This window comes from Anabrus simplex, chromosome 2 (genome assembly GCF_040414725.1).
Source record: "Anabrus simplex isolate iqAnaSimp1 chromosome 2, ASM4041472v1, whole genome shotgun sequence".
Classification (NCBI taxonomy): domain Eukaryota; kingdom Metazoa; phylum Arthropoda; class Insecta; order Orthoptera; family Tettigoniidae; genus Anabrus; species Anabrus simplex.
The window spans coordinates 981259773-981287062 of NC_090266.1; the positions used below are offsets into that span (position 1 = coordinate 981259773).

Sequence of the window (27290 nt, forward strand, 5' to 3'; positions counted from 1 at the left end):
GAAGGGTGGTTGAATGTGTGGCTGCATTTGTAGAAAATAGCACTCACTGAATTAAAGTAGGTGAAGCAATATCTGATCGTGTAACGATTAAGAGTGGGGTTTTTTGTAAGTTAAGAACTTCAAAGTTAGATACACAGAACACGTCAATGCCATTAAGTATAATAGGTTTTCTGCAATAGGCCAACACATACATGACTCAAAGCATAATTTCACTACCATAGAACAAGACCTAGAAATTCTCAAAAACATAAACAAAGGCCCTTTACTCGATGTTACGGAAAACTGTTTTATTCACTTAGATCAATTTTTCAATCCTAATCTAAACCTTAATGAAATTTCAGAAAAACCTAATATCCTTTTCGACTTTCTAATCGAAGTCTTTAGAGGTATCAAAATCACGGAGAGGAAATCTATCTTTTACGCTCTCCAAAACACTCTTCTATGTCCCACACCACCGCCACTCTGCCCCCCCCTGACCCGCCTTGAACTCCGCCTTCCCATCCCTTCCATTCCATTCCTCTCTCCTTCTCCCCCTCCCCCTCCTCTTCCCACTCCTCCCACCCTACCTTCACACTCACTCACTCACACCCATTTCACTCGTCCACAACTCTTCTCACAACATACAACCAGCACGCCAAACAAGGCGAGTCTCATATCCTATCATATTCGGCCGCGATCCCATTTTTAGCTATCCATTTCATTAACTTAGTTTTTTCTTCCTTTTAAGCTTCACCACCCATGTTGAGCTGAGACAACCTTCTAAATCAACCTTATTCAACCTCTCAACGTCAGGTGTCCCAGCCTTAGCCAAATATTTGATGGTCTTGCCAACCACATACAACACTGGACCTGGACTTATATATGTCTCCATTGAACAACAATAGAAGAGTGGACAATTTTATTGCATCGTTTTATTATCATATGAAGACTTTTATTCTCATTCATCATACCAATTTTATTGTATAATACTCACTTGCCTCATTAGACTATAATGCCTTTATGTGTTATACTATATCACCATATTTTACACATCATTCTTCTAGCTTTTAATGAGAAAACAGCCTATCATTTGTATTTTGCAATGTATGTATTATCTATACAACTTTTATAACATGTACTATGCCCACTTAGTGATTTCTAGCTGATGATGACGCCATTCAGCGTCGAAACCGGTACTAGTAATAATAAATAATATGTTGTGAACACCTTGTACAACAAATTTTGTATTGAATAGGTTGAACCTTCTTGAATTCTAATTGTAAGAGTGAGGTCTTGAAAGGACGATTATGTTTTCTTATTTCTTCTCTGTTTCCAAAGGAAAGCAGCACGATTTATTCTGGGTGATTTCCGATAAAATAGTAGTGTTATGAAATGTTGTAAACTTTGGACTGGGAAGACTTAGGACTAAGTGGTATGTTTTCAGCTGTTAGTGGAGGGATGACGTGGAATGACATTAAAAGATGAATGAGCTTGATTGGAGCTTTTGAAGGTAGACAGGATCATAATATGAAGACAGAATTGAAATTCAAGAGGACAAATTGTGACAAATATTAATTTACAGGAAGAGGAAATAGGGATTGGGATAACTTATCAAGGGAAATGTTTGATAAATTTCCAAGTTCCTTGAAATCATTTAGGAAAGGACTAGGTAATTGATTGACAACTTTGTCTAAAACCCTTATGTGTCTTGATCTCTTCTGTAATGTGGTCTCCAATTTTGGCATGAGTTGGTTGGTCCTAGGACTACTTCTTGATGATGTTCACATCTTCACTTTCAACCCTTGTATTTCAGCTGATATGGAAGAATATCAGGACTAAAGTTGTCAAAAGCTTATTCATAACCAACGAAGCAAGCAAAGACAATTTGTTTTTGGTCAAGGCATTTAAAAAACACTAAAACCTGAATAGATACACCCAGTACCAAGACTATTTCTAAAATCAAACCGAGTTTCACTGATGGTTTTTCCTCCATTTTTCTCCGTAAGTGGGAATGTAGAATTCTTAAAACCACTTTCACGCTGTTACTCATAAGACTTATAAACATCATTAAATCTATTTATTTAGGGTCAGCAACAGCGTAAAGTCAAACTACGAAGATCTGGAATATGTACAATAGTTATTAATCTAAAATAAAAAATATACAAACATTTACAGATACATACAATATAAGCTGTTCAACCTTGTATTTTACATATTTACATGAGCAATGACATAAATAAAGTAAAATTCACTTAAGAATGAGAGAAGAGACAAGAAAGTACCGGTAGGAAAACAATGAAGCTAAGTTGTGTGAAAAATATTATTACAGAAAGAAGGATACGATAAGAAGATATCTAGGTTCTTGTTGAGAGAGAAGATATTATACATAGCTGCCTCTGTGCATCCGTGGTAGAGTGTTGGCCTCCGGATCCCAAGATAGCGGGTTCAAACCCGGCAGAGGTAGCCGGATTTTTGAAGGGCGGAAAAAAGTCCATTCGACACTCCATGTCGTACGATGTCGGCATGTAAAAGATCCCTGGTGATATATTTGGTATTTACCCGATAAAATTAATTAAATCTCAGCCATAGACGCCCAAGAGAGATCCGGTTTACTCTGTCTGCCATCCAGCGGACCGAGGGTAAAACGGAACGTCGAAATTGACGAGCAGACAGCCAGATGGCGTCAAATCGAAATGTCTGCAAACGGTAGCTGAGGCCATACGATTATTATTATTGGTCTTCATTCTAGTACTACGGAAAGGGACATGGAGAGGAAGGTGGTGACCTAAATAAACTATTAGCTGTTTTGTATAGCAGCTTTAAATTTTTTTTAATAAATAATTTATTGCAGCCAATGGCCATACACACAATAATGCACAATGATTGGAATTTAATTATCTATGTAATCTATAGAGTAAAAAGGTACAATGTCAGATAGTCATTGTCAGGTCTTTACCAGCAGTCATAGTGGGGATCGACTTCCGTTCCGCTTGTAAGCAGGTCCGTACAGTGGTGCTCGTGTGTCCATGTGTTCCATCTGTGGGAGGACATTTAGAGCTGAACTCTGCCTCACACATATTGTAGCGCACAGTGATGGGAGGCCGTTTGCTTGTCTAATTTGCAACACTGTATTGAGATCGCATTTTGCAGGGCACAGTGATGAAAAGTCTTCTGTCTGCCTAATTTGCAACACTCTGTTGAACATGCCTCGTCCGCTTGTAGGTGCACGCGGTTCCTCTTTACCAGTCTTTAGCGAGTGCAGTAATGGATATTGTTCTTGCGGTGCAGTTGATGAGGTGGTACCTAGGGCATTTTCCACCACAGAGCCGGCAGGTACATTCTTCGTCTGGTTCGTGGTATCCAGCGGTTTGGCATACCTTTCCGTGGAACCCGTGGACGGCGAATCGGGTGAAGGTGTGGCGTAGGTTGAAGCCTGGCCCTTTCCATTCATCGTTTCTCACTGCCTCAGTTTCGTAGAATACTTCCGGGATTTGCTGTGCTTTTCGTCGTCTTTCTTCCAGGACTGCGGCGGATGCTTCGGTCTCGCGAAGGTTGAAGGAGGTTTTTATATACTCTAGGAAGAACGGCTCATCCACCAGGGTGTACACCAGTCTGTTCTTTGTATATTTTGATAGTTGGAGGATTCGCTTGAGGTATCTGGCTTTGATATTTTCAATCCTTTTTAGATTCGCTGTGGTTAGTTTGTGCCAGACTAATTGAATACCGTACGTGGCTACTGGGGCAACTTTAAGTTTGAACAATGCCACGGCCGTTTTCACTGATAGATTCTGGAGCTTGGGGATTTCGAACATTGCTCTAGCTGCTGCTATCGCTCTTTCTTTGACGTGTAGTGTGAAAGTTGCTCCTGTAGTCTGGAGTGTGATACCTAGGTACTTGAATGACGATACTATTTCTAGCTGGTCTCTGCCGTTTGAGAAAACGTCGTCTTTTGCGAGTCTTCCTCCTCTTCTAAATTTCATCACTTTTGTTTTCTCACTGTTGATACTTAACGAGTTTTTGTCTGCCCATTCTTGTAGGTTATTGAATGCCTTCCGGATTCCGATGGGGTTTCTTGATAGCAGAGCCATGTCATCGGCATACATTACAAGATTGACCCCTGCTGGTTCTGTTGCACTTGCGATGTCGGCTGTCATCAGGGTGAACAATACCGGGCTCATTGGGTCTCCTTGGAGTACTCCTTTGGTCTGCGTTATAGGTGTTGAGATTGTTGTCTCATCGTGGATTTTCACGTAGTTTACATTAAGTATAACTTTTATGATTTCCAATTCATGCTGCAAGTAGGTTGGTGTTAGTGTTGCTTCCAGTTTTCCTATTAGTATCTTCCTGTCGATGCTGTCGAAGGCCTTTTGATAGTCGATGAATATAGTGTACAGTGGTGTGGATGGTTGTGCTAGAGCGGTGTCTATTTCGTTTGTTACTTTCCCTATGGCTTGTAGTGTTGATTTTCCGTCCATGAATCCGTATTGGTTGGGTGGTATCTCTTCTATTATTCTTGGTCTGATGCAGGCCATGATTGCCTTTGAGAACATTTTGAAGATACATTCGAACCTCGATAATTCAAAATCGGTTCATTCAAAATCCCACGTAATTCGAAGAAGCTCTAGTTCCCGGAAACATGAGATACCGTTTTGCATGTTATTTAAATTGTTTAATTCGAAATACGGATAATTCGTAATTCGAAGTACAATGTCGGCCCCATTACCGAAATTCAGACTTTTAATTCGAAACTGCCTTTACATTTTAAAACAATAGAATGTTAGAGTAATTTCAACTCGAAATTTATCCGCGTCATAATAGAACGCGTGTTACGGAACGTGGAGGGGTACGGTAGCTTTCCGCACTTACTCACTTCGGTGGGTCTACAGGGCGCTTCATGATTGCCAAGTTGAATGAAATCGGAATTCTTTTGTATTCAAACTTTTCAGGAACGCCGTAATATCACGCAACAGGCAGTGTGCGGGAAAACAGAATGCGTGAACACTGGCGATGCCGACAGTTGACGAAAAAGCGTGGCTCATATAATAAATTCGTAGGCACCGAACAATACTGTCATTGCCGATGAAACTGCATTGCTTTATTTTAATGCGAGCCCAAACGGTCTTATGGTTTTAAAGGAGAAAGTGCCAGCCGGAGAATCGTACAATGGTCGGGGATGGGGGTCATTGTAGTGCGTTGCAATTGCAATGCACATGGAAGCGAGAAACTTTATCCCCTCGTCATAGAAAAGTTCGATAAGCTACGTTTTAAGGGCGTCGGGCACTTTCCATCCCAGTACAAAGCATCTAAAAATGCAAACAGTACAGATATCCAAAAAATAATGCATTTGCACAGGGGAACCAGCATAATTTATCCTCGTCTTTGAATTGTGTGATTTTTTTTCTTTCGTTGCGTGAGGTTATGTTCGTCAGTGATTTATCCAAGTGCATTATTTGAACATTGTAAATGCACCTTGTTGGATACATTTCGGAAATAGTTTTTCTATGGCATTGGAAAGGTTTAAACTGTGAATCGAGGTGATTGCATGTATTAATGGGTCTTAGAATACTTTGTGACGCGGCAAGTGTTTACATTTCTGAAGTACGAAAAAAGTGCCATGGCGGGAAATCGTACAAGGATCGAGTCATAGGAAAGTTTGATTTTAAGGGCATCGGGTACTTTCTGTGTAAATACAAGGCATCTAAAATGCATACAGTATAGTACTCCAATGAATAAAGCACTTGCACATGGGAGCCAGCATAGATTTCTCCTCGTCTTTGAATCGTGCTTTTTTTTTTTTTTTTCTTTCTTTCATTGCGTGAGGTTATATTTGCAGTGAGATATGCAAGTGTGTTATTTGAATACTGTAAATGCACCTTTTTGGATACATTTTGGAAATAGTTCTTTTTTCATGGCATTTGAAAGGTATAAACTGTGAATCAAGGTTAACTGCATGCAGTAACGGGCTTAGAATATTTCGTAACGCGGCAAGGGTTGGTACTTCTGAATTGTGAATTGGCGGTTAATTCGAAATCACGTAATTCGAAGTCCGATTTTTGAGTCCCAACGACTTCGAATTAACGAGGTTTTACTGTATTGCACTCCAGGGCGATTCCTCGGTATGAGCTGGGATCATCCCTATTGCCTTTGCCTTTGTACAGTGTGATTAGGTTGGCCTGTCGCCATATGTTCGGAGCTTGAGGTTTAATTTCCCAAGCACTTGGTTAGTGCTCAAGTTGCGACAGACAGACACTTTACAACCATCCCCAAAGAGAGAGATTTCACATGAATTGTGGAAAACAGTATCGATAAGATAACCAAAAAAAGGGCAAAATGAAGAGGACCTAGGACCAGTGGTACATCAGAGAGGGTTGTGGTGGGATAAGAACTGTATCCATGAAGGACAACACAATGTAATCTGTTACTAAGAAGGCTCTGAATGAGAGCTAGGAATGTTGACAAGTTCAGAAAGTCTGTGTGAAGGAAGCATGTGATCCACAGCATTGAAGGTCTTTGTGATATCGATATAGCATGAATCAAGTTGAAAATCCATGTGGATGACAGACGTGGCATAGTGGAGGAGTATAGCCTAGTTAGTTACACAGGAAATCCCAAAAAGGAAACCATGCTGCTAGGGGGATGTGTGTGGTATGGTAAATGAAAGCAAATGCTGATGAATGATCCTTCCACAAATACCATTTTCCTTGTGTGTTAGACCCCCTTTTATGGACACTTTTATAGCCACAAAATGAAGGGGGGAGAGGTCCAATATCAATGTGTGATAATCTCCTATTTTGTCCAGCGATTCCTGGGTATAAAGAACTATAAATTGTACATGAATGTATTCTACACTATTTTGTAACATATTTGTGATTGTATTCTGAGTCCGACTGGCTACCTTAGTTGGAAAGCAGCATTTCTAAATTTAAAAAAATAAATAAATGGTAAACACATGACTTCTACACCTACATATACTGTAAATATAGGTAGTTTTAGTTAGTCTTATATCACGTCATTCGTTTCAATTCATTAACTCCTCTGAAGAGGTTGACGTCAAGAAGGGCATCCGGTCGTAAAAACTGGCTACGAAGATTCATCTCACTTCATACTGACCCTGTAGAAAATAGATATAAAAGTTGGACATACAGTTTTATTTATCACACTATCCAATATTAATACAAAAGAACTGGCCAGTCACTTGTCTCTGTCAGCTGAACAGTAAACCTAATCACTGATTTAATTTTAATTATCATCGTCTTGTGCCGCCATCCTCTTTGCTACCTGCGTTGTTGTTTCAAATGATCTTCAAACTTTTAAAAATAGTTTCATTCCCAATTATAGAGTCCAGAAAGTGAGACTCTATTCACAAATGGTTTCTGGAGATGGTCTTAAGTTATTCCCAGTTTGTGTATGTGCAGAAGAAGCCACCCCTTCTGAATAAAGCCATGCTGTAGAAAGTGTGCCAACCCACCAGCTGATTGCTAGCATATGTGAATGTAATACATAGCGACTGGAAGCATTCTTTGGATAAAACTGCGGTTGTTGAAAGCCAGACCTTTATTTTAAAGAATATTTCATGCTTGTTCTCTACATTTATCACATCAGGATTTACCTAAACAACCGTAATTGAGATAAGAGGGACTGCACTCTTTAGGTTAGGTTTGCTATCACATGCCTGGATAGTGCCAGAAGTTCCATGATGAAAAAAAAAAAAAAAAAAAAAAAAAAAAAAAAAAAAAAAAAAAAAAGAATAAATAACAGGAAACTTGGTGGTCTATAGGTGTGGAGGTAATGCGTTTTATTATCATAATGTTTAATTTTCGTACGTTCGTTGTCTCCATGCTTTTATTAACGCACAGTATGTTTTGTTTGGCATCTCCAAAAACCATAGTAGTAGTTGTGGGATGGAAAACCAATATTATTATTTGTTAGGTATGTTGACGAGTAAAACAATAATTATGATTTGATTGTTCTAATCACCTTTTAAACCTACTTCTCCAAAAATTACCTACAGTATATTGGCCTGAGTTACAAAATATAAAATGATTACTTTGCTAATAATCTCACCTGTTATATAAATAGCAACAAACGTGAATATTCTTAACTAAAGTGAACTCGTGTCCCCATCCCGAGGTGGTGCAGCTCTTTTTTAGGCACGCTCTCAATGGAGGCAAGCTGCATGTACCATTTTACTATATATCAACCTTCCTGCCATTCATAAACCTCTGGCAGTACCAGGAATCGAATCTGAGCCTCCGAGAATGGCAGCTAATTGTGCCAACTGCTATGCTGGCGGACATTCTTAACTACAAAAAACAGACATATCGCACGACTGATGCGTGCTTGCATTGCGTGAGTTGGACATATGAAACTGTTCACCGATTTATGCGACGTCGTCGGAGCTGCAGTACGCTACGGAGGCAGGCATTCCTTAACTATAAAACACAGACGTACCTACCACATGACTTTGATGTGTGTTTTCATTGCGCGGGTCAGATGGACGAAACTATTCGCAAATTTGTGTGATGTCATCAGAGCTTCGAAGTGAAATCATTGTTCTTCTCCGACAAATTATGTTTGGGAGATCTTATATGCGAGCTTTTTTCTTTCGGATTCCTTGTCTTGAAAAGCCAGGGGGTATCTAATACACAAGGAAATACAGTAATGGATAAAGCAGGCAATATAGAGATCGGATGATAATTTGTGATATCTGAACTCTTTCCACAGTACTTGTGTGAGAGTTGCAAGTTTCCAGGAGCTTGGAAAGTAGCCGACTGAGAAGATATGACAGAATATCACACTAATAGGGTATGAAAGGACTACTGCTGTATTCTTAAGGAAGACAGGACTGAGACAATCCAGACCAGTGAGCTTATTTTCTGACCGAGACAAAAGTAGGGAGTACACTTCAGATTCAGCAGTAGAAATATTACTGAGGCTATGGGAGGTAACAGTTTTGATTTTAGGAAAATCAGCATACTGAACTGACTTAACAAAATTACAGGTAAAATATTCACTGAAAAATTCAGGTCTGTCTGCTCCACTGGCTACAGAATGGTCCCAGGTTACTACTTCCGGTATTCATTTGTTGTCCATTCTGTTGTTTGGTTTCTTTGGCAGGGTGATAATAGTTGATTTCAGCCATTTTGCAGGGATGTTTCCTGTGTTGTAGATGTGGTAGAACAGCTTCAAAAGAAAGTCATTATTATTAATATCAGTTTAAGTATTTCAGCATTAATTGGATCAAGTTCAGCAGCTTAGCCATATTTTGCTACACCTAAGGCTTTCTCCATCTCATCTTGGGGAATCTCTAGACCGTTCACTTCCCCTCGGACATCATCACATTTTAAGTAATAATCTCTGAAGAGATCTACGATGTAGTTCTTCCATACTTCCACTTGTTCTTCCTCATCTACACCAAACTTGTTTCCACTGTTAACTAATTTCGTGTTCATTCATTTCTGGCTAGTGAACATTATCTCCTCTAATCTCTTATGTAGACTAAAACTGTCATGCTTTTGTTTAAGATCTTCAATTTATTTACAGTGTTCATTAATCCACACTTCTTTTGCTTCTCTTATATTTCTTCTGGCAGTTCTTTGGTTCATAAGCTACCTTGTTATTCCTGTTAACTCTCTGTTGTTCCATTAGCCCATGAATCTCATAGTTAATCCAATCACTTCATCACTTTTTTTAAATTTCTTTTTATGAAGGTAGAAAATTCCTATTTGATCAACTTCTGTTTCTTGAACTCATTCCATGTTTCATCTAATCTGATTTCAGATCTGATATCCAGATTTGCCATTCTGGTACTGAGAGTGCTGTGACTCTGTTTCACACCTCCAGATCTTTCAAGCTCTTTATGTAGATTCACTTGGTCTGATGATGTATTAGATAGATTTTCAGTTGCAGTTGTACCTCTGAAAAAACTGGATTGAGGTCCGAGTCACCTTCTGAATGTGTTTTGTGTTTTTACACCTTTTTTCCAATTCCGGAAACAATTATTTATCATAATTAGGGCTTGGATGTTTAAGACCTAAGAATTGCATATATATGAACTTAAAAATGATTAAATATGATTCAAAAATGACAAAATATGACCTGAAATTGACTGAGTTTATGGCCATTTTACAATATATTGTAAATCAAAACTGCAATACCTTTGATGCAGAATTGTTAACTAAATTTTTCTTGTTGTTTTCATATAAATTTTCAGAATATACATGTTTAAATAGTTATGTACAGTCTAGTTTCCTTGATTCACTTATCAAACATAATATTATCTGAGAATCTGTACCTATAAAATTAATTTGGTAGGATGATCAGATCACGTAATATTTTAAAAGTCAAAATATATTTGCACACTGCATTCTTGGTGGTTTCAAATTAGAGAAAACTGGAAATCACTCTCTTTTTAAAAAGTTTAGAATGATGAATATATATTTTACATTAGTGTGTCTAGTCAAATGTGTACAAGTTTACATTGAACACCATGAAACGAATTCGGAATTAGTAGTCTTTCAATGCAAAACGGTATAGTTCAAACACACATACCTTTCTCATTCTCCTCTGCGGTTGGAATTAAAGTGTATGACGAGATTCTTCTTCAAAGTATCAGGTGGGAAAGACCCACAATTTTCACTAATACTGTACATTCTTGTAAGAAGAGAAACTCCTTTCTGTACCACAAATTTAAATATGTTAAATCACTGCTCTCGAGCATGCACTCATCTTCAAGTGTACTGGTACCTTCTCTGCTAAGAACATTATTTGGCGATAACTGTCATTTCATTGTATCACATTCTGAAGTTTGCATTTAAAATTGTCACCAACCATTCCATGTGATTGCTGTACTGCAAGTTCAACACTTCTCACAATTTCAATACTTTCGTGAATTTCTAAACTAGCAGCTTCTAAACAATTGCATTCAGTATAATTCCAAAGTTCACTTAATATATGCTAGGCTTTCTAACAAACTGCTTGAAAACAATTCTTGTGCAATCTTGATAGAAGAGGCATCACCTTTGTTGAAGCTTGTAACGGTACAAGAGTACAAACCCCCGATTTTAGGTAAGGAAATTTTCGTAAATTAATTTGTAATACAAAGTAGTGAAAATCAAGTAATTTTGTTAAGTTAAGAGGTAAGAACATATTATTACTGTATATGAGGGATTTGTAGTTATGGAATACTGAACATGTAAAGTATATCATTACATTTGTATAACTGTTTACTGGTTGAAATGTGTTGTTGCATCAGGAACCTTTAAGTAGATGTCACTGTACACTGACACAAATTACAAAATAATATCTTACTGTCAGTTAAAATTAAAATTAAATTAAATAGAAGGTCTGTCATCAGCTGTTCTGTCAGTTAGTTGATAAATAAAATGAAATGGCATATGGCTTTTAGTGCCAGGAGTGTCTAAGGACAAGTTTGGCTCGCCAAGTGCAGGTCTTTTCAATCGACTCCCGTAGGCGACCTGCGCATTATGAGGAGGATGAAATGATGAAAACGACATACACCCAGCCCCTATGCCAGAGAAATGAACCAATTATGGTTAAAATTCCCGACCCAGCCAGGAATCAAACCCGGAACCCCTGTGACCAAAGGCCAGCACGCTAACCATTTAGCTACGGAGGACAATGTTGAACAGTGCTGGGCTCAATACAGACCCCTGATGAACACCGACATCAACATGGAAACTATCTGAAACACCTGCAGCGATTTTCACCAATGTTAATTTTAAACCGGTTGAATGTACTACTTCAGGCATATTGTAAGTCTTCGATGAATGAACATCAATATAAAACTGTACACACTGTACTTGTAGACACACTATGATCTATCTCACTGCTAATTCAAACTGTAATTGACTGGTAAATGACCTAGATGGAGACATGAAGCAATGAAAGGGAATGCCTGAGTTACAAAATAACCGGAAAACCACTGGCATGCTGTTGATGAATGGGTTTTCCCGAGTTACAAAAGTACACGTTTCAACCAAAATGTGGACTATATTGATTTTAATGACTAAGAATATGGAATATATGTGCTAAACTCCAAAATTTGGGAAAATATGGAAAATAAACACTGCATTTTTCAAATCCACGTCATGACTAAATAATTATTTTAAAAAATTATAAATTATAATTATAAAAAATAATAAATAAAATCAATTTTAGTTTCCTAAATAGATATGTATTTACATAGAAATACATTCCCTGCTCATTATGCACTTTATCATGCAGAGTGATTGCAACATCTGCATCTCTGTGACATGCATTCGCCGATCAGGCTTCTTCTGCCTTACTCAACATTCAGAGCCGTACATGAGGTCAGGCCGGACAGTGGTTTTGTGCACTTTGCCCTTTAATTTGACAGTCATTCGCTTATCACACAGAACACTAGTAAGATACGGTAACATTTCATCCAACCAACATTGATAGGGTGCTTGACATCTGCGTCGATATTACCATCGGTTGTGATGACTGATCGAAGATATTTGAATTTGTCGGTCGTCATCAGTGTTCTCCAGCAAGGAAGACAGTGTTATGTGGGCTTGCCGAGGCTGTGCAAAGTTGAAGAACATATACTCTGTCTTACTGCATCTTATTCTTAATCAATTTGCCTCTAGTATTGCTCGCCATCATTCCAGGATTGCCTCAACCTCCTGACATAACTCACCAACCAAAACAATATCGTCTGTGCAAATTATGGTCCACAGCAGGTCTGTCATCAGCTGCTCCGTCAGTTAGTTGATGACAATGTTGAACAGTTCCGGGCTCAATGCAGACCCCTGATGTACACCGACATCAACATGGAAACTATCTGAAACACCTACAATGATTTTCACCAACTTCAACGCTGCCTTCCTAGACATTTTGTGGTACATTAAATTTCTTAGGTGACATGGCTTTGGACATACGTCTAACAACTGAAGCTAGGTGACTGCACAATTACATACCAAGTTTGTAGCTACTCGTGAAGAGGACATGTCCAACTGGATTGGAGTCAGTGCAGGAGGCCTGACTCCTACTCGAGCAGCCATTCTCTCCACATACCAAGCTGATCCAATACCCAAAACATCAGAAATAGTATTTCCCAGAGCAGCTGCAGCCATTGTTGATATCACCATCATAGTCCCCATTGTCATTTCAATGGTGTCACCCTGATAAAATAATACACATTATTAGTATCATACAAATACTGATGAATAAGAAAATTTCACACAATTTATAGACATGAATAAATTCTTGGAAATACAGGAATGAAATGGATCACTCTTAAGCCACATTTGCTTATTGTTGCAACACATTATAAAGTACGGAAGATTGCTTCCCCTTTCTGTAAACAAAATCCAGATCTGCATTCCTTTGTTCCATGTTTCCAACATCAGTGATGCTTTGTGGGATGTTCCTGAATTCTGGTAATATTCATACACTTCAACTTCCACTGACAAAAGCTTGACAGAACTACATTCATCACCTGATATTTTCCAATTCCTCTGACAATCCATCAAAAGAAAAAAGTCTCCTACTTCTGATGGCACCTTTTAAAGAGACCAAGCATGTAGAAATGGTAACTTCATTGGAATGTTACTGACAGGAATAACATGGATTCTAATTTCTTGTACGATACCCCCAAGGAATCTGTAATAAAAATACGAATGTATCTTTGGGCCTTATCTTGATGAAGCCAAACCTCTTTTGTCTGCATAATGAAAAATCAAATAATATTTTTTTTGCAACTACATCACCACTTTACCATGCTTTTGAGCAATTGGTGGAGCACCCATGTTCAGTTTAGGATCTGATTCATGCTCTTCCTGTCACCATATGCTAGTCCCATTGAACATTCTACCCGAAGTCACCAGGAAACTCAGGGTGGGAAGTGAATGGCCAGATAAGTATACCACCATGCCCCCTCCAAAAAACTGAGATACTGGGCAGGAACATTAGTTAGGTATTAGAGATAGGTGACTATCGTTGATCACTTGACATATTATGATATTGCATCCACCACTTTGTTGTAAGTCATGGGGAGGAGGAGCTGAGCCTGGAGTGGATAGTGACTGAGGTCATTGCGTTGGGGCCTCACTACACAGCAAACCTATCGCGAGAGTGCCGGGTGTGCATTCACCAGTGCTTCCACCTCGCTGTCTCCATCGCCCTTATTCGAGGCCTCTGGTGTTATGAGAAAGATCTGGATGGTGTGCTGAGACTGTTCGCTTTCAGGAGGACTCTGGAGATGTCTTCCTTCTCAAAGCATCCAAATGGGGTGGGCCCAGGTATTGTACCGGTTATGACCTGTACATGCATATTTTTTGAGAGTTAATTGTATTTAATCATCACGCGTATTACTCCGTGCAAGCCTGGTTTGTTTACATTCAGCAGGACGAGCGAGCAAGCTGAGAACAGCTGTATGCGTGACGTAGCCGCAGGGGCTAGTTAGATCACCCGCCTGTCATGCCACGGGCAGCTAGCCTGAACTCGTATGTTCCAGATTCAAGCGTCACACCTTCCGGAACATTCGATGGAGAAAAAATTTAAAACTCCTATAATAATTGTGGTAGCAATTTGATCAACATGTCATTTTAAAGTGAATTACATAAACGCCGCTATGCTTGAATTTCAAGAAAATCCATCGAGGGATTCAGGAGATAACCAGCTTCACGGCATATGTGACGTGGATGTCCCCAAACCAAATATAAGGAGGGCTCAATATAGACTGATATCTCAGTCAGTCAGACACAGTCGAGTAGTCAACGTGGCTCTACTCGCTGCCATTATCGTCGGAAGCTATCTTCGTGTGGTTATATTCTCACTGAGGAACTCTGAATTCTTCTAAGTCTTTATAAATGATACTTGTAATATTTACGTGTGTTGAGGAACGAATTCTTCTAAGTCTTCATAAATGGGACTTGTAATATTTACAAGTGTTGAGGAACTCTGAATTCTTCTAAGTCTTTATAAATGGGACTTGTAATATTTACCAGTGATGGACTCTAAATTTTCTCCAGTAATTATTCAAAGACTTGTAATCTCTACCAGTGATGGACTCTAACTTTTCGCCAGTGATTATTCAAAGACTTGTAATATTCACGAGTGATGAACTCTAAATTTATTCGAAGTTTCCATGAGCATAGACTTGTGATCTTTGCCAGTGATTACTTAAAGACTTGGTAATTTTTTTCATTGATGAACTATGACATTATTGAAAGTCTTCATGACCACGGACTTGTCATTTCCATGAGTATTTAAGAGTGGATACTTGAAAGTCTTTATGAACATTGTATCGTGATTTTACTAGTGGTGAGAAAACTAATTACTCAAGGTTTTCATGAACTTTGATTTATAAAGTCTGCGAGTGACGAAGAGCACATTTTTGGAGTTTGCATTGATTCTATCAACCTCCTTGTACTTGGATAATGTGATTACCCTCAACATCGTCAGGAACCAGCGGAGGTCATCACGAGCATCGGGAATTTGAGGCGTATTCCATGCAACCAACCTGGATGGTCCGTCTGCATCTTGACGGAGTACTTGGGCATCTTCTGGAACGTGTTCCAGCCGGTGCAGCCTGGTGAGCTGGAGACCCGGGCCATTTAAAGGACAATGTGGAAGACAACCCCTATCTACTATGAGGTGATGTGCAATTTAATATGCATTACATGAATAAACTCTTATCAAATCAGATTCAAACTTTTCTTGTAGATAGGACCCTGCCTCCTGTACCAAGCCCTAGCTATTATTCATCCAGTTTAGCCCTGAGAACTATTCCATGCCTGCGTTGAAAATAAATCTTAAAGTCGGGCTCTTTTACTGGTACAGTATATAAGACTGGCGAGACTTGCCAGTGCGGTCTGTTTGAGTTTGGTTCGGTTCAGTTGAAGTGGAGAGTCCAGTTGCGCTCAGTCGGTGAGCGAAGTGCAGTAAGTCTGTGTGTGAGTGATTGCCACTGTGCATGTTGACAGCCTGAGTTTGAGGAGGTAGTCTGTGGAGTGGTCTGTCTCTGGAACCGAGTATTCGTTCTGCCTATCTGTTATCGTGGAGCTGTCTCTCAGGGCAACTGCTATGAGTGAATGCCATGTTCTGGTGAGTGTGGGAGAGATCGACTGGGTATTGGCATGGGACAGTGAATGAAGACAACTGTGAGAAGTGAGCGGACAGTGTATGTCATACCAAACTGTGAGACTGTTGTGTGTGGGCTGTCAACTAAGGACTGTGATAGTGGCACCAAGAATAACTGCGGGACTGACTGAGGCTGAATGTGAATTAGAGTGACTGAATATTGAGAATGGTGCGAAAGCACTAACTAGTGTAGTTGAGTGTGCTCTGTTGTGTAAGTTGTACTCCTAGTGTGCCTGTGTGTTACTGTCTAGTAGGAAATTAATCAAATTTTAGAAGTTTAACACTACCAGGATTTGTGTTCATTTAATTACCCACCAACATATAACAATATTATTAACTAATCATTATAGTTGATATGGCCAGTTTCATGGAGTGCATTTCTATCATAATATCCTAAATAATCAACCATGAACAATGGCTATGATGCCTATTAAGCAGTCCTGAGGGACAGGATACAAGTGGGCATCTCAAGACATTCTGAGTTGTGAGTTTCCCTGTGTTCATATAGCACATCGTCATCATCCTCCTCCTTTCCCCTTATCCAGCTCCTGCTGGGTCGGGGCATTTATGGCACTTCTCCACCTTCCTCTCTCCTTTCACCGTTCCTCTTCCATAATTTGTCCCGGTCCAGGTTTCTTCTTCTTGCACTCATTTTTAACAAATCAATCCACCTTGTTCTAGGTCTCCCTCTTGCTCTCTATCCCTGAAATTTCAACTCCATCATTTGTTTTGGTATTCTGTTATTCTCCTTCATCTTTATATGTCCACCATAATTTACTCTTATCAATTCTCTCAGGTTTCCATTTTGACCTCCTTTCTCACATCTTTGTTTCTCAATCTGTCTTTCCTTGTCTCCCCTATCATAACTTCTTAGGTATTTCATTTCACTGGGTTGAATTGTACTCTCCTCCCTACTTGTCATTTTCTAGGTCTCAGCCGCATAATTCAATGTGGGTCCATAGTACATTTTGTACAATATCTCTTTACACTTCCCTGGTACTTCCTTATTCCAGACAAGGTTTCTTACACTCAGGTAGAATGCACTGCCCTGTTGCATCCTCTTGCTAATCTCCATGTCCAGCCTTGTATTCTGCATTAATTCACTCACTATGTATTTGAAAGTGTCAACAATTTCAAGGCTTTGACCAACTCTTGATATCACCATGGTCTTGCTTTTCTCTGTGCTGATTTTCATACCGTACTTTTCAGTTTTCTCGCTGAGTGCATGAAGTTGTTCTTGTACCTCTTTGCTGCCCATCCCCCAGACCACAATACTGTCTGCAAATAGTAATAACTTCATCTCCCTATTCCCATATACTTCCTTTGGCTCTTTTACAATTTCATCCAAAACCATTAGAAACAAAAGAGGCATTCATATAGCTATGACTACATTATCTACAAGTGGTCCCTAATCAATAAGAGTTAAAGAAGAAATTATTCGGGTATGTAAGCTGTGGTCCAATTGGGTTCCTAGATCCCAATGTTTCATTAGAAACTGTGCCTGGTATTTTTTAGGATCCAGTATTCAGTGGTCCAGAGCCTACAAGCCCAGATAATTTCTCGTACATTCATCATAATGCTGGTCGTCATAACCTAAGCTGTTACAAACAATCTTTGGGAGATTTTAGCTCTAGTGAAAGTAAGGTCAGCAATGTGCTTCACAAACCGAAGCACACTTTCACTGTCCCATGCAAGCTTTGGACGTATGGCAGTGATAGAGTCACACTTTAATCTGATAAGATCAAGCCTCCTCAGAAATGACTGGAAACAACCTGGTATTCAATTGGGTACTGTCAATATTAAATAGGCTTGTGGAAGGATGGAAGGAGAATAGATTGGGTCATGAAACAGGATAAAAATAGATAGTCATTCAAAAAAGAATGAGCACATGATACTGTATCTTCTTTGCATTGAATATTTTATCAGATTTCATTTTAATTATTATCAAAAAATATAATTCACCTCGCATGTAGATACAAACTCAGTGGATACCCATAGCAAGCATTACCTGTATGTATATATATAGGTAAAATTGCTTCTGAGAAAAGTGTACCTGCAATGTACTTATATAGTATGATGCACTCATTTTTTTTGTTTTGGCGAATGTGCACAATGCCTTTTCATCTTCCCCTATCCAACCACCAACGTTCCTCCTTCACCTTAGTCTGAGTCTCCCTCTTGCCCCTCTCCTATGTGGGTCTCCACCATCTGCTTTAGCAACCTTCCTTCTTCCATCCTCTTAACATGTTCAAACTATCTAAGTTTATCCCTCTCTAGTCTGCCGTAAAGCTCTTCCATTCCAATTTCCTTCCTGATGTCCTAATTTCTTACTCTGTCCTTTCTTGTCTTTCCTATCATACTTCTTAAAAATTTAATTTCACTGGTTTGAATTTTATTCTCCTGTCTTTCTGTCAGTGTCCAGGTAGTATTGGACAGTAGTACATCTTATACATCACCTCTTCACACTTAGTGGTACTTCCTTTTCCTCCACACAAGGTTTCTCTCATTCTGGTAGAATGCTTTTACTGATCTTCGTGTCCAGCCCTGCATCCTGCATCAAGTACCGTACTTAAAACTCTCCACAATTTCAAGCTTTTGTACTTTTATGGGGTCCAGTGTTGATCTTCCATTTGAAAGCCATATTGCTCTTCTTATAATTGTAATTGTCCTTCATTCCATTTCCAGTACCCTTTCAAATACTTGTGCTATCCAAGATACGTGTGTGAATCCTTGATAATTATCACATATCTTCTTGTCCTCCATCTTAAATATAGGTACCCCCTTCTTAGATATAGGTATTATTATGCCTTTACTCCAGTCATTTGGTTCTCTCCAAATACATCTAAATAGACTACACAGTCACTGTACGGGGTGAATCACTTACATACAGGTCAGTGTGTTGGGCGTTTGAGAATTGTATTTCTGTGAATAAAGATCTGAAGCGGGACAACGTACATCTCTAATCTATGATTATGCTGTCAATGTATTACAGAAAGGACAAACCTAATAACGTTAATTTCTATTAAATATTAAAATAAACTGCGTGGAAGTTTTCATGATCTGGATGTAATGACGGGACTGTCGAATGAAAACTACCGAATTATTCTATAATCGTCAACTACCGTTACAACCAATTGTTTCCGTTTGCATTCCGTCTTTCATTTGGATCACAAATTCCAATTGTTTCCACTAGTCACCACTGAAATCGGCCTCCTCTTGCGTTATGAAGTGAAGTCAGAGTCATTTATTGTAAATGAATAGATATCTGACACAAAGTTGTATAATGATAAATGCAATTTTATTCTTGTGCACTTTATCAATAGATAATAATGTTATAGATTTTATAAATACCTACCATATATTAACCATGAACCTCTAATGATTGAACATTAACCTTAAATGAATGGAATTATTTTAAAATTAATATATGTACTATTAGTTGGTCTTAAGAAAATATGTTGTTTTTTTTCATTTAGTTTAGTTTGCTGTATTCACATTACTTTAATATGTGGTGTCATTACAATAAGGTGTAAACCTAACCTTTGTCTAAAATTGCCTAACATTTGTTATTTTATGAACAGACGATCTTACATTCATTAACTTGTGGTTAGAGACACAAAAATGCATTTAAAAAAATGAACTGTAATGACCACAATTACTTTAATCTGGACATTATATTGTATTTTATAGACCAACGTGGGTATTTCAGTTTCCAATCACTTCACTCAAACATTGTGTAACGTTTGTTACTAGTCTCAATATTTCTGCTTATATCACTTTTACAATTACTTTTGCTATCCATAAGATACAAAAGTTGAAAACTAGAAAATCAGCTGGAACTGATAAGGTTTTGGGGGATATTCTATAGACAATGGGTTGGGATATAGTACCATATCTGAAGTACTTATTTGATTATTGTTTGCATGAAGGAACAATACCAAATGAATGGAGAGTTGCTATAGTAGCCCCTGTGTATAAAGGAAACGGTGATAGACATAAAGCTGAAAATTACAGACCAGTCAGTTTGACATGCATCGCATGTAAGCTTTGGGAAAGCATTCTTTCTGATTATATAAGACATGTTTGCAAAATTAATAACTGGTTTGATAGAAGGCTCAACTTGTAGGATTCCAGCAAAATATAGCAGATATCTTGGATTCAGGAGGTCAAATGGACTGTATCGTGATTGACCTGTCTAAGGCATTTGATAGGGTAGATCATGGGAGACTACTGGCAAAAATGAGTGCAATTGGACTTGAAAAAAGAGTGACTGAATGGGTGGCTCTGTTTCTAGAAAACAGATCTCAGAGAATTAGAGTAGGAAAAGCTTTATCTGTCCCTGTATTAATTAAGAGAGGAATTCCTCAAGGCAGTATTATTGGACCTTTATGTTTTCTTACATACAGGGTGTTAGGTGTATACCTGCAGATATTTCCTCTAGCAATAGAGAACGATGTGACAAACCACAATATATCAAACGTTTAGTAATCCTCGGAAGTTATTTTCGAGAGCAAAGAGAGGATGTTAGGAAAAACTTAAAACGGTCCACCTTTTCAATACAAAAATATTATATTTATTTATAACATGTATTTGCACTTGGAACTAGTTTCGACGCTGTGTTTGCGTCATCATCAGCCAAAATGTGGGAAATAGGCAAGATGTAGGCATTTATATTACACAAGGCGTTACATTAAACAATACACATCTTATAAGGAGATAAAAACAGGGACAAATATAGAAACAAATGAATCGTTGAGAAAACAAAAGTTATACATATTAAAAATAACCTTAACCACATATCTTGCAGTGCGAAAGTGTTCTTCTTGAATGATTCCTGAATATAAAAAACACACGCGCACACATTTCTGGAGAGCCAGCAGGCAGGACAAAGTAAAGTGAAACCTTAAGAGTTCTTCTGAGAAGAGTTCCTCATTTTTTCTATGTTCCGACTAACTAATGAAGTCTCCCTTGAGTTCCTGATAAACATACACAACAGGAAATTCTCCTTCACTCTCAACAATAGCTCTAAAGACCAACGGTAAAATTTTTATTTTAAATATTGTGCAGAGACGTGAAAGCATGATTTTGAACATGATATAACTCCTTCATATAATCCAGTTTTTTAATACAAGGTGTTGCATTAAATAATACACATCTTACGAGGAGATAAAAACAGGGACGAATGTAGAAACACATGCATCGTTGAGAAGGCAAGTTATACATATTAAAAATAAGCTTAACCACATAACCTGCAGTGCGAAAATATTTGCCTTGAATGATTCCTGAATACAAAACACGCGCGCACACACTTCTAAAGAGCCAGCAGGCAGGAAAAAGTAAGGTGAAACCTTAAGAGTTCTTCTGAGAAAAGATCATCATTCTTTCTATGATCTGACTAACTAATGAAGTCTCCCTTGAGTTCCTGATAAACATACACAACAGGAAATTAAACAATACACATCTTACAAGGAGATGAAAACAGGGAAAGTTATACATATTAAAAATAACCTTAACCACACATCTTGTAGTGCGAAAATATTCATCTTGAATGATTCATGAATACAAAACACACGTGCATACATTTCTGAAGAGCCAGCAGGCAGGAAAAAGTAATGTGAAACCTTAAGAGTTCTTCTGAGAAGAGTTCATTTTTTATGTTCCGACTAACTAATGAAGTCTCCCTTGAGTTCTTGATAAACATGCACAACAGGAAATCCTCCTTCACTTCCAACAATAGCTATAAAGACTACGGTAAATTTCATTTTTAAATATTGTGCAGAGACGTGAAAGCATGATCTTGAATATAATATAACTCCTTCATTTAACCCAATTTTTTTTTTTTTTTACACAAGGTGTTACATTAAACAATGCACATCTTACGAGGAGATAAAAGCAGGGACGAATGTAGAAACAAATCCATCGTTGAGAAAGCCAAAATTATACATATTAAAAATAAGTTTAACCACACAACTTGCAGTGCGAAAATATTTGCCTTGAATGATTCCTGAATACAAGACGCACGCGCACATGTTTCTAAAGAGCCAGCAGGTAGGAAAAAGTAAGGTGAAACCTTAAGAGTTCTTCTGAGAAGAGTTCATCATTCTTTCTATGTTCCGACTAATTGATGAAGTCTCCCTTGAGTTCCTGATAAACATACACAACAGGAAATTCTCCTTAACTCTCAACAATAGCTATAAAAGACCAACGGTAAATTGTATTTTAAATACTGTGCAGAGATGTGGAAGCATGATCTTGAACATGATATAACTTCTTCATTTAACCACCTTTGAAAGTTTCTCTCTATATTACATAGCTTCATTAACACACCATTCTGTAGATGCACAAAATAATCTTGTAATCTTCACAGGTCCGGTATTCAGCTCGACAAGAATATAAAATAGGTATTAAGGAATCTTTGTTGAGAGTGTGGAGGTTGACTGTGCCAGTATTTGTGGTCTAATGTTGTAGCGTTACGTGTAGGGTGGGGGCAGGTTTCTATGATGTTTATTGCGGGACATGAGGCGGTAAAGCTATGGCGCGAGATGAAGAGGAACAGAGCGTGTTGGATAGTTTAGGTCTGGGCAGCGGCCGTTGTTGGATTAGGAGGGGAGAGGGGAGGAGCGGTAGGGGAGGAGGAGTGGAAGGGGGGGAAGTATGGAGTGTGATGTGGTGAAAGTGTGTGGCGTGACAAAGTATTATGCATAATCTGAAAGACAGATCTGTTTTTCGGGATATTCATGTTTTTGAAAAATTCAATGAGAAAGTCGAATAGGATCTTTGGTTTCTCTGAGATATCATTTAAGTTTAGGTTGGGATTGAAATATTGGTCTAAATGAATATAGAGGTTTTCAGTGACGTCTAGGAAAGAACCTTTGTTTAGAATATCTATTACCTCAAGATCTTGATTTATTTCAGTAAAGTTGTGCTTAAATTCTTTTATATGTAGGCCGACCGCGGAAAAATGGTTGTGTTTTATGGCACTGACATGTTCTGCATATCTGATTTTAAAGCTGCGTCCTGTTTGCCCTAGGTAAGAACTTTTGCAGTCTTGGGAAGAAAACCTATATACACCTGATTTAGAAAAAGGACTACTTTTATTTATTGATGAAGAGTTGTGTAGGATCTCTGTGCTTCTGTTGTTAGTACGAAAGGCTATTTTAACGTTGTGTTTTTTAAAAACGTTAGTGACGTTGTAAATTTCTTTATTGAAGGTAAATGTGGAAAACGTGGCAGTGCTAGTATTGCCTTTTATTAGGGTGGTTTTTGGGCGGTGTCTGAATTTATTGATTATTCTTTCAATAAAGGATTCATTATATCCATTGAATTTTGCTATAGAGCGAATGGTGTTCAATTCTTTATTTAAGTTTTTTCTTGACATCGGAATTTTGAATGCTCGGTCTACTAAGCTATTATATGTAGCCGCTTTGTGTGTTTGGGGGTGTAGTGAGTCATTTCTTATAGTAGTGGCCGTTTGAGTGGGCTTTCTATAGATACTATATGTGAACGAAGAGGGGTGCCTGTTGATTGTTAGGTCTAGGAAGTTGATGGAGTTGTTTGTCTCTGATTCTAAGGTAAATTTAATGTCATGATCAATATTATTAAGGTTTTTGAGGGTGGATGGTGCGTCTATGGAGCGTTCATCTAGGATTATAAATGTGTCATCTACATACCTAGCCCAGAATCGGATATTAGCAAATTTGATGTTATTGTCAATGGCGGTGTGTTCTAGGAAATCAAGGTAGATCTCTGCTAAAATTCCTGAGGCTGGTGAAACCATAGCCAAACCATCTTGTTTGTAAATGATCTTATCGAATGTGAAGTAGTTATTGTTAATTAGTAATCTTAATATGGTCATAAAGTCTTGAACTTCTAGTTTACTTAGTTGATTGTTAGCAAGCAAGTTCTTTTCGATGATCGGGAATAATGAGTTGGTGTTTATACTGGGATACATGTTGACTATATCAAAGGAGTACATTGAATGATATGGTTGAAGCTTGAAACTGTTTAGTTTGTTCACTAATTCTACAGTGTTCCTGATGGATTTATTTGATGAGAATTTATAATGTTTATTAAGAAATTGTTGGATAAATTGAGATAATTTATATAAGGGGCTTGGTCTGTAGTTTATTATGGGTCGAATAGGGACACCGGTTTTGTGGATTTTGGGTAGTGCTTTAGCTGTTGGTAGGCCTGGGTTCATAGTAATTAACTTTTGTTTTTCTTGTTCAGTGAGGAGAAAAGATGTGCTCTTTAGAATTTGTTTCAATTGCCTTTGAATTGATTGTGTTGGGTCCTTCTTGACTATTGAAAAGGAGTCATTATCTAAGAAAGTTTTGGTTTTTTGAATGTAATCTGTTTTATCCATAATGACTGTTGTGTTGCCTTTGTCGGCCTTTGTAATGATGAGGTGGTTGTCTTTGACTTTCTTTTTAAGATTGAGAATTTGTTTTCTTTCAGTAAGGGAGTCTTTGTTGATTTTGGTGATAGGGGTCGCAGTGTGATTTTTTGAGAAAAAACTTTTGTTTAATTGTTTTTTTACGTCCATTCTGAGTTTGTCTTGTAGTTCATATGGCATTTTGCTGATAGCAACTTCTGATTCAACTACGAGTTTGGAGGCTGTAAGGGCCGAGTTGAAACAGGGCCAGTTGTGCTTTGGACCTTTCGAAAGAATTCTTATATCGTCCCCATCTAAGTTGGTGGTGGAAAGATACGAACAAAATGAAATTCCTATGTTTAAAAAAAAAGAGCAAAGAGATACGATGTTTTTAGAATAGGTAGTATGCCTTGTTCTTGTGAATGAATAGCTTCACTTTGAGAACAGGCGAGTCACGCGCCATTCGTGCCAAACTGGTTTCTGTTTATGTTTACGTCCAAATGTACCACTGTAACAGCTGAAGCTACCTGCGCAATGCACGAGATGTTACGTAACATACTTGTCAAACTGGTTTTATGTTCAAAAGCAACTGAGCTACGATAACAGCTGAAGGTGGCTACTACAGTAGACTGGTTTCATTGTTGTCAGTATTTAGTTTCCGTCTTAGGGGTTTCAGACAACCATGGTCATCGGTTTCGGACCCTGAAGATGTACCGAATTCTTAGCGTTAATACTGGTTCATTTGCTGTTGTGTCCTTTAGGGGATTGGGATATCTGTGGTCATCAGCCCCGTGGTCTAGTGAGTATGGAAATAACCTGAAAACCTGCATCGGTGCGGGACCTGTACGAGCGTGTGATATAATTATTGGTTGGGATAGGCGCGCCGGGACGTGAAATGAATCCTCTAGATTCAAAACCCCCTAAAGACCATATTTTTTGAAATTGAGATAAACATAGCAGTGGATTTCCAAGGATGAGTTCGATTGGTTCGTGAACCTCTGAGTCTCAAAACTTGCTAAGTTACTTAGAACGAGCTACTTGAAAATCACTGTTAAATTCAAAATCCTCTATATCCACCACCAGTTACGTTCAAAAGCCTGTATGTGTATCAACCAATGAGAAATTTCAGATATACTGAGGAATAGGAATGACATCACTTGTTTAGCAGTGCAGCCAACTCTTGCAATCTTCTCTTAAATAAACAGATTTTCGTATATTAATGGGCCCGAATGAAGACAAAACAGTACGATTGTCAGAGGATAATTTGAACGTATTCACGGGGATTTTGATTAAAGTAAGAGTCTTAATCACTGGAGAAAGGACAAGTTGCCCGTTCTTTCTACCACGGACAGGAGAATTCTAAAGCAGTATGTTGGCAATATGCGTTACTCTGATAGTAGGGGGCTTCCTAGTGCATTAAGGAGAAAGCAATTTATCGTCCATTTCCTTGGCATCATTTATTGAAAAATGAGGGACAAAACTTTTCTTGTTGCTAAAGCAACTCTACGAAGAGGGTGAAAAAGTTTGCGGCAGGTGGATATTTTGAAAAGGTCTAGGCAAAAGCGAGAAAGGTGAATAATGTTTAGCGATTCAAGTATTATTGAAGTGCTTAAAATTACATTGTTGACTGTGATTTATAAGTTCGTATTCATGATTACTAGGCCAAGAATGCAAAACAGTTGTATAAAATGTGACTCAGTGATCTTATATTGTTTAACATCATTTTCGTGACAAGAGCTGAAGTAAACTAGTTAGTTTCAAAATGCTCCATATCCAGTAGTATTCATGATTATGAGTTTCAAAATCCCCTATGTTAGTATTTGAGATTCAAAACCCCCTACGTTCATATTTAACACTGATTTTACTGCATATTAATATCTCTTAATGTATTTTATATAACTTATAATTGCTTCTAGATCCTCTTTGAATGTTTAGATAACACAAATTGTCCAATACCATTTCAAGAATAACCTGTCAAAGAAAAAGTCACATCCTGAACAATTTATACAAGTGGATATAGAGGATTTGGAATCTAGAGGATTCAAATACGGTACGATCCCCGTTGTGCATTGCGTAAAGGTAGAAGAAAGATGGCAGTTCCTTACGCCAACGAAAGCAGTCATGGGATGCCCAAATGAGTAGCATCGGAATTGAATTATCGAAACACATCGAACGTTTAGTTTCAAAGGAATAATGGACATGTTATACAAATAAATAAATTAAACGTACCTACATTTCGTGCCTCCTTCCGGGCTGAGTGGCTCAGACGGTTGAGGTGCAGGCCTTTTGACTCCAAATTCACAGGTTCGAACCTGGCCCAGTCCGGTGGTATTTGAAGGTGCTCAAATACTGTACGTCAGCCTCGTGTCGGCAGATTTGCTGGTACATAAAAAGAACTGGTGCAGGACTAAATTCGGGCACCTCAGTGTCTCAGAAAACCATAGAAGTAGTTTTATTTGCTATTTTGCTTTACGTCGCACCGACACAGATAGGTATTATGGCGACGATGGGAGAGGAAAGGCCTAGGAAGTGGAAGGAAGCGGCCGTGGCCTTAATTAAGGTACAGCCCCAGCATTTGCCTGGTGTGAAAATGGGAAACCACGGTAAACCATCTTCAGGGCTGCCGACAGTGGGGCTCGAACCACTATCTCCCGATTACTGGATACTGGTCGCACTTAAGCGACTGCAGCTGTCGAGCTCGGTGTAGAAGTAGTTAGTGGGTCGTAAAGCACTTATTATTATTATTATTATTATTATTATTATTATTATTATTATTATTATTATTATTATTATTATTATTATCAGGTCA

At 38.3% G+C, this 27290-nt stretch overlaps 1 protein-coding gene across 5 annotated transcripts in view; it reads right to left on the reverse strand.

Annotated features, from left to right (window-relative positions):
- LOC136864599 (transmembrane protein 65) overlaps positions 1 to 27290 on the reverse strand; it is a 392659-nt gene that overhangs the window by 109770 nt on the left and 255599 nt on the right. For 3 of the 5 annotated variants that reach the window (XM_067141817.2, XM_067141814.2, XM_067141818.2), the window contains one exon: positions 12942 to 13145. In XM_067141817.2, coding sequence (XP_066997918.1) covers positions 12942 to 13145 — 204 coding nt within the window. Of the gene's footprint in view, positions 1 to 6967; positions 7091 to 12676; positions 12815 to 12941; positions 13146 to 27290 lie in introns of those variants that run through there. The other 2 variants (XM_067141816.2, XM_067141815.2) reach the window with 2 other exon arrangements.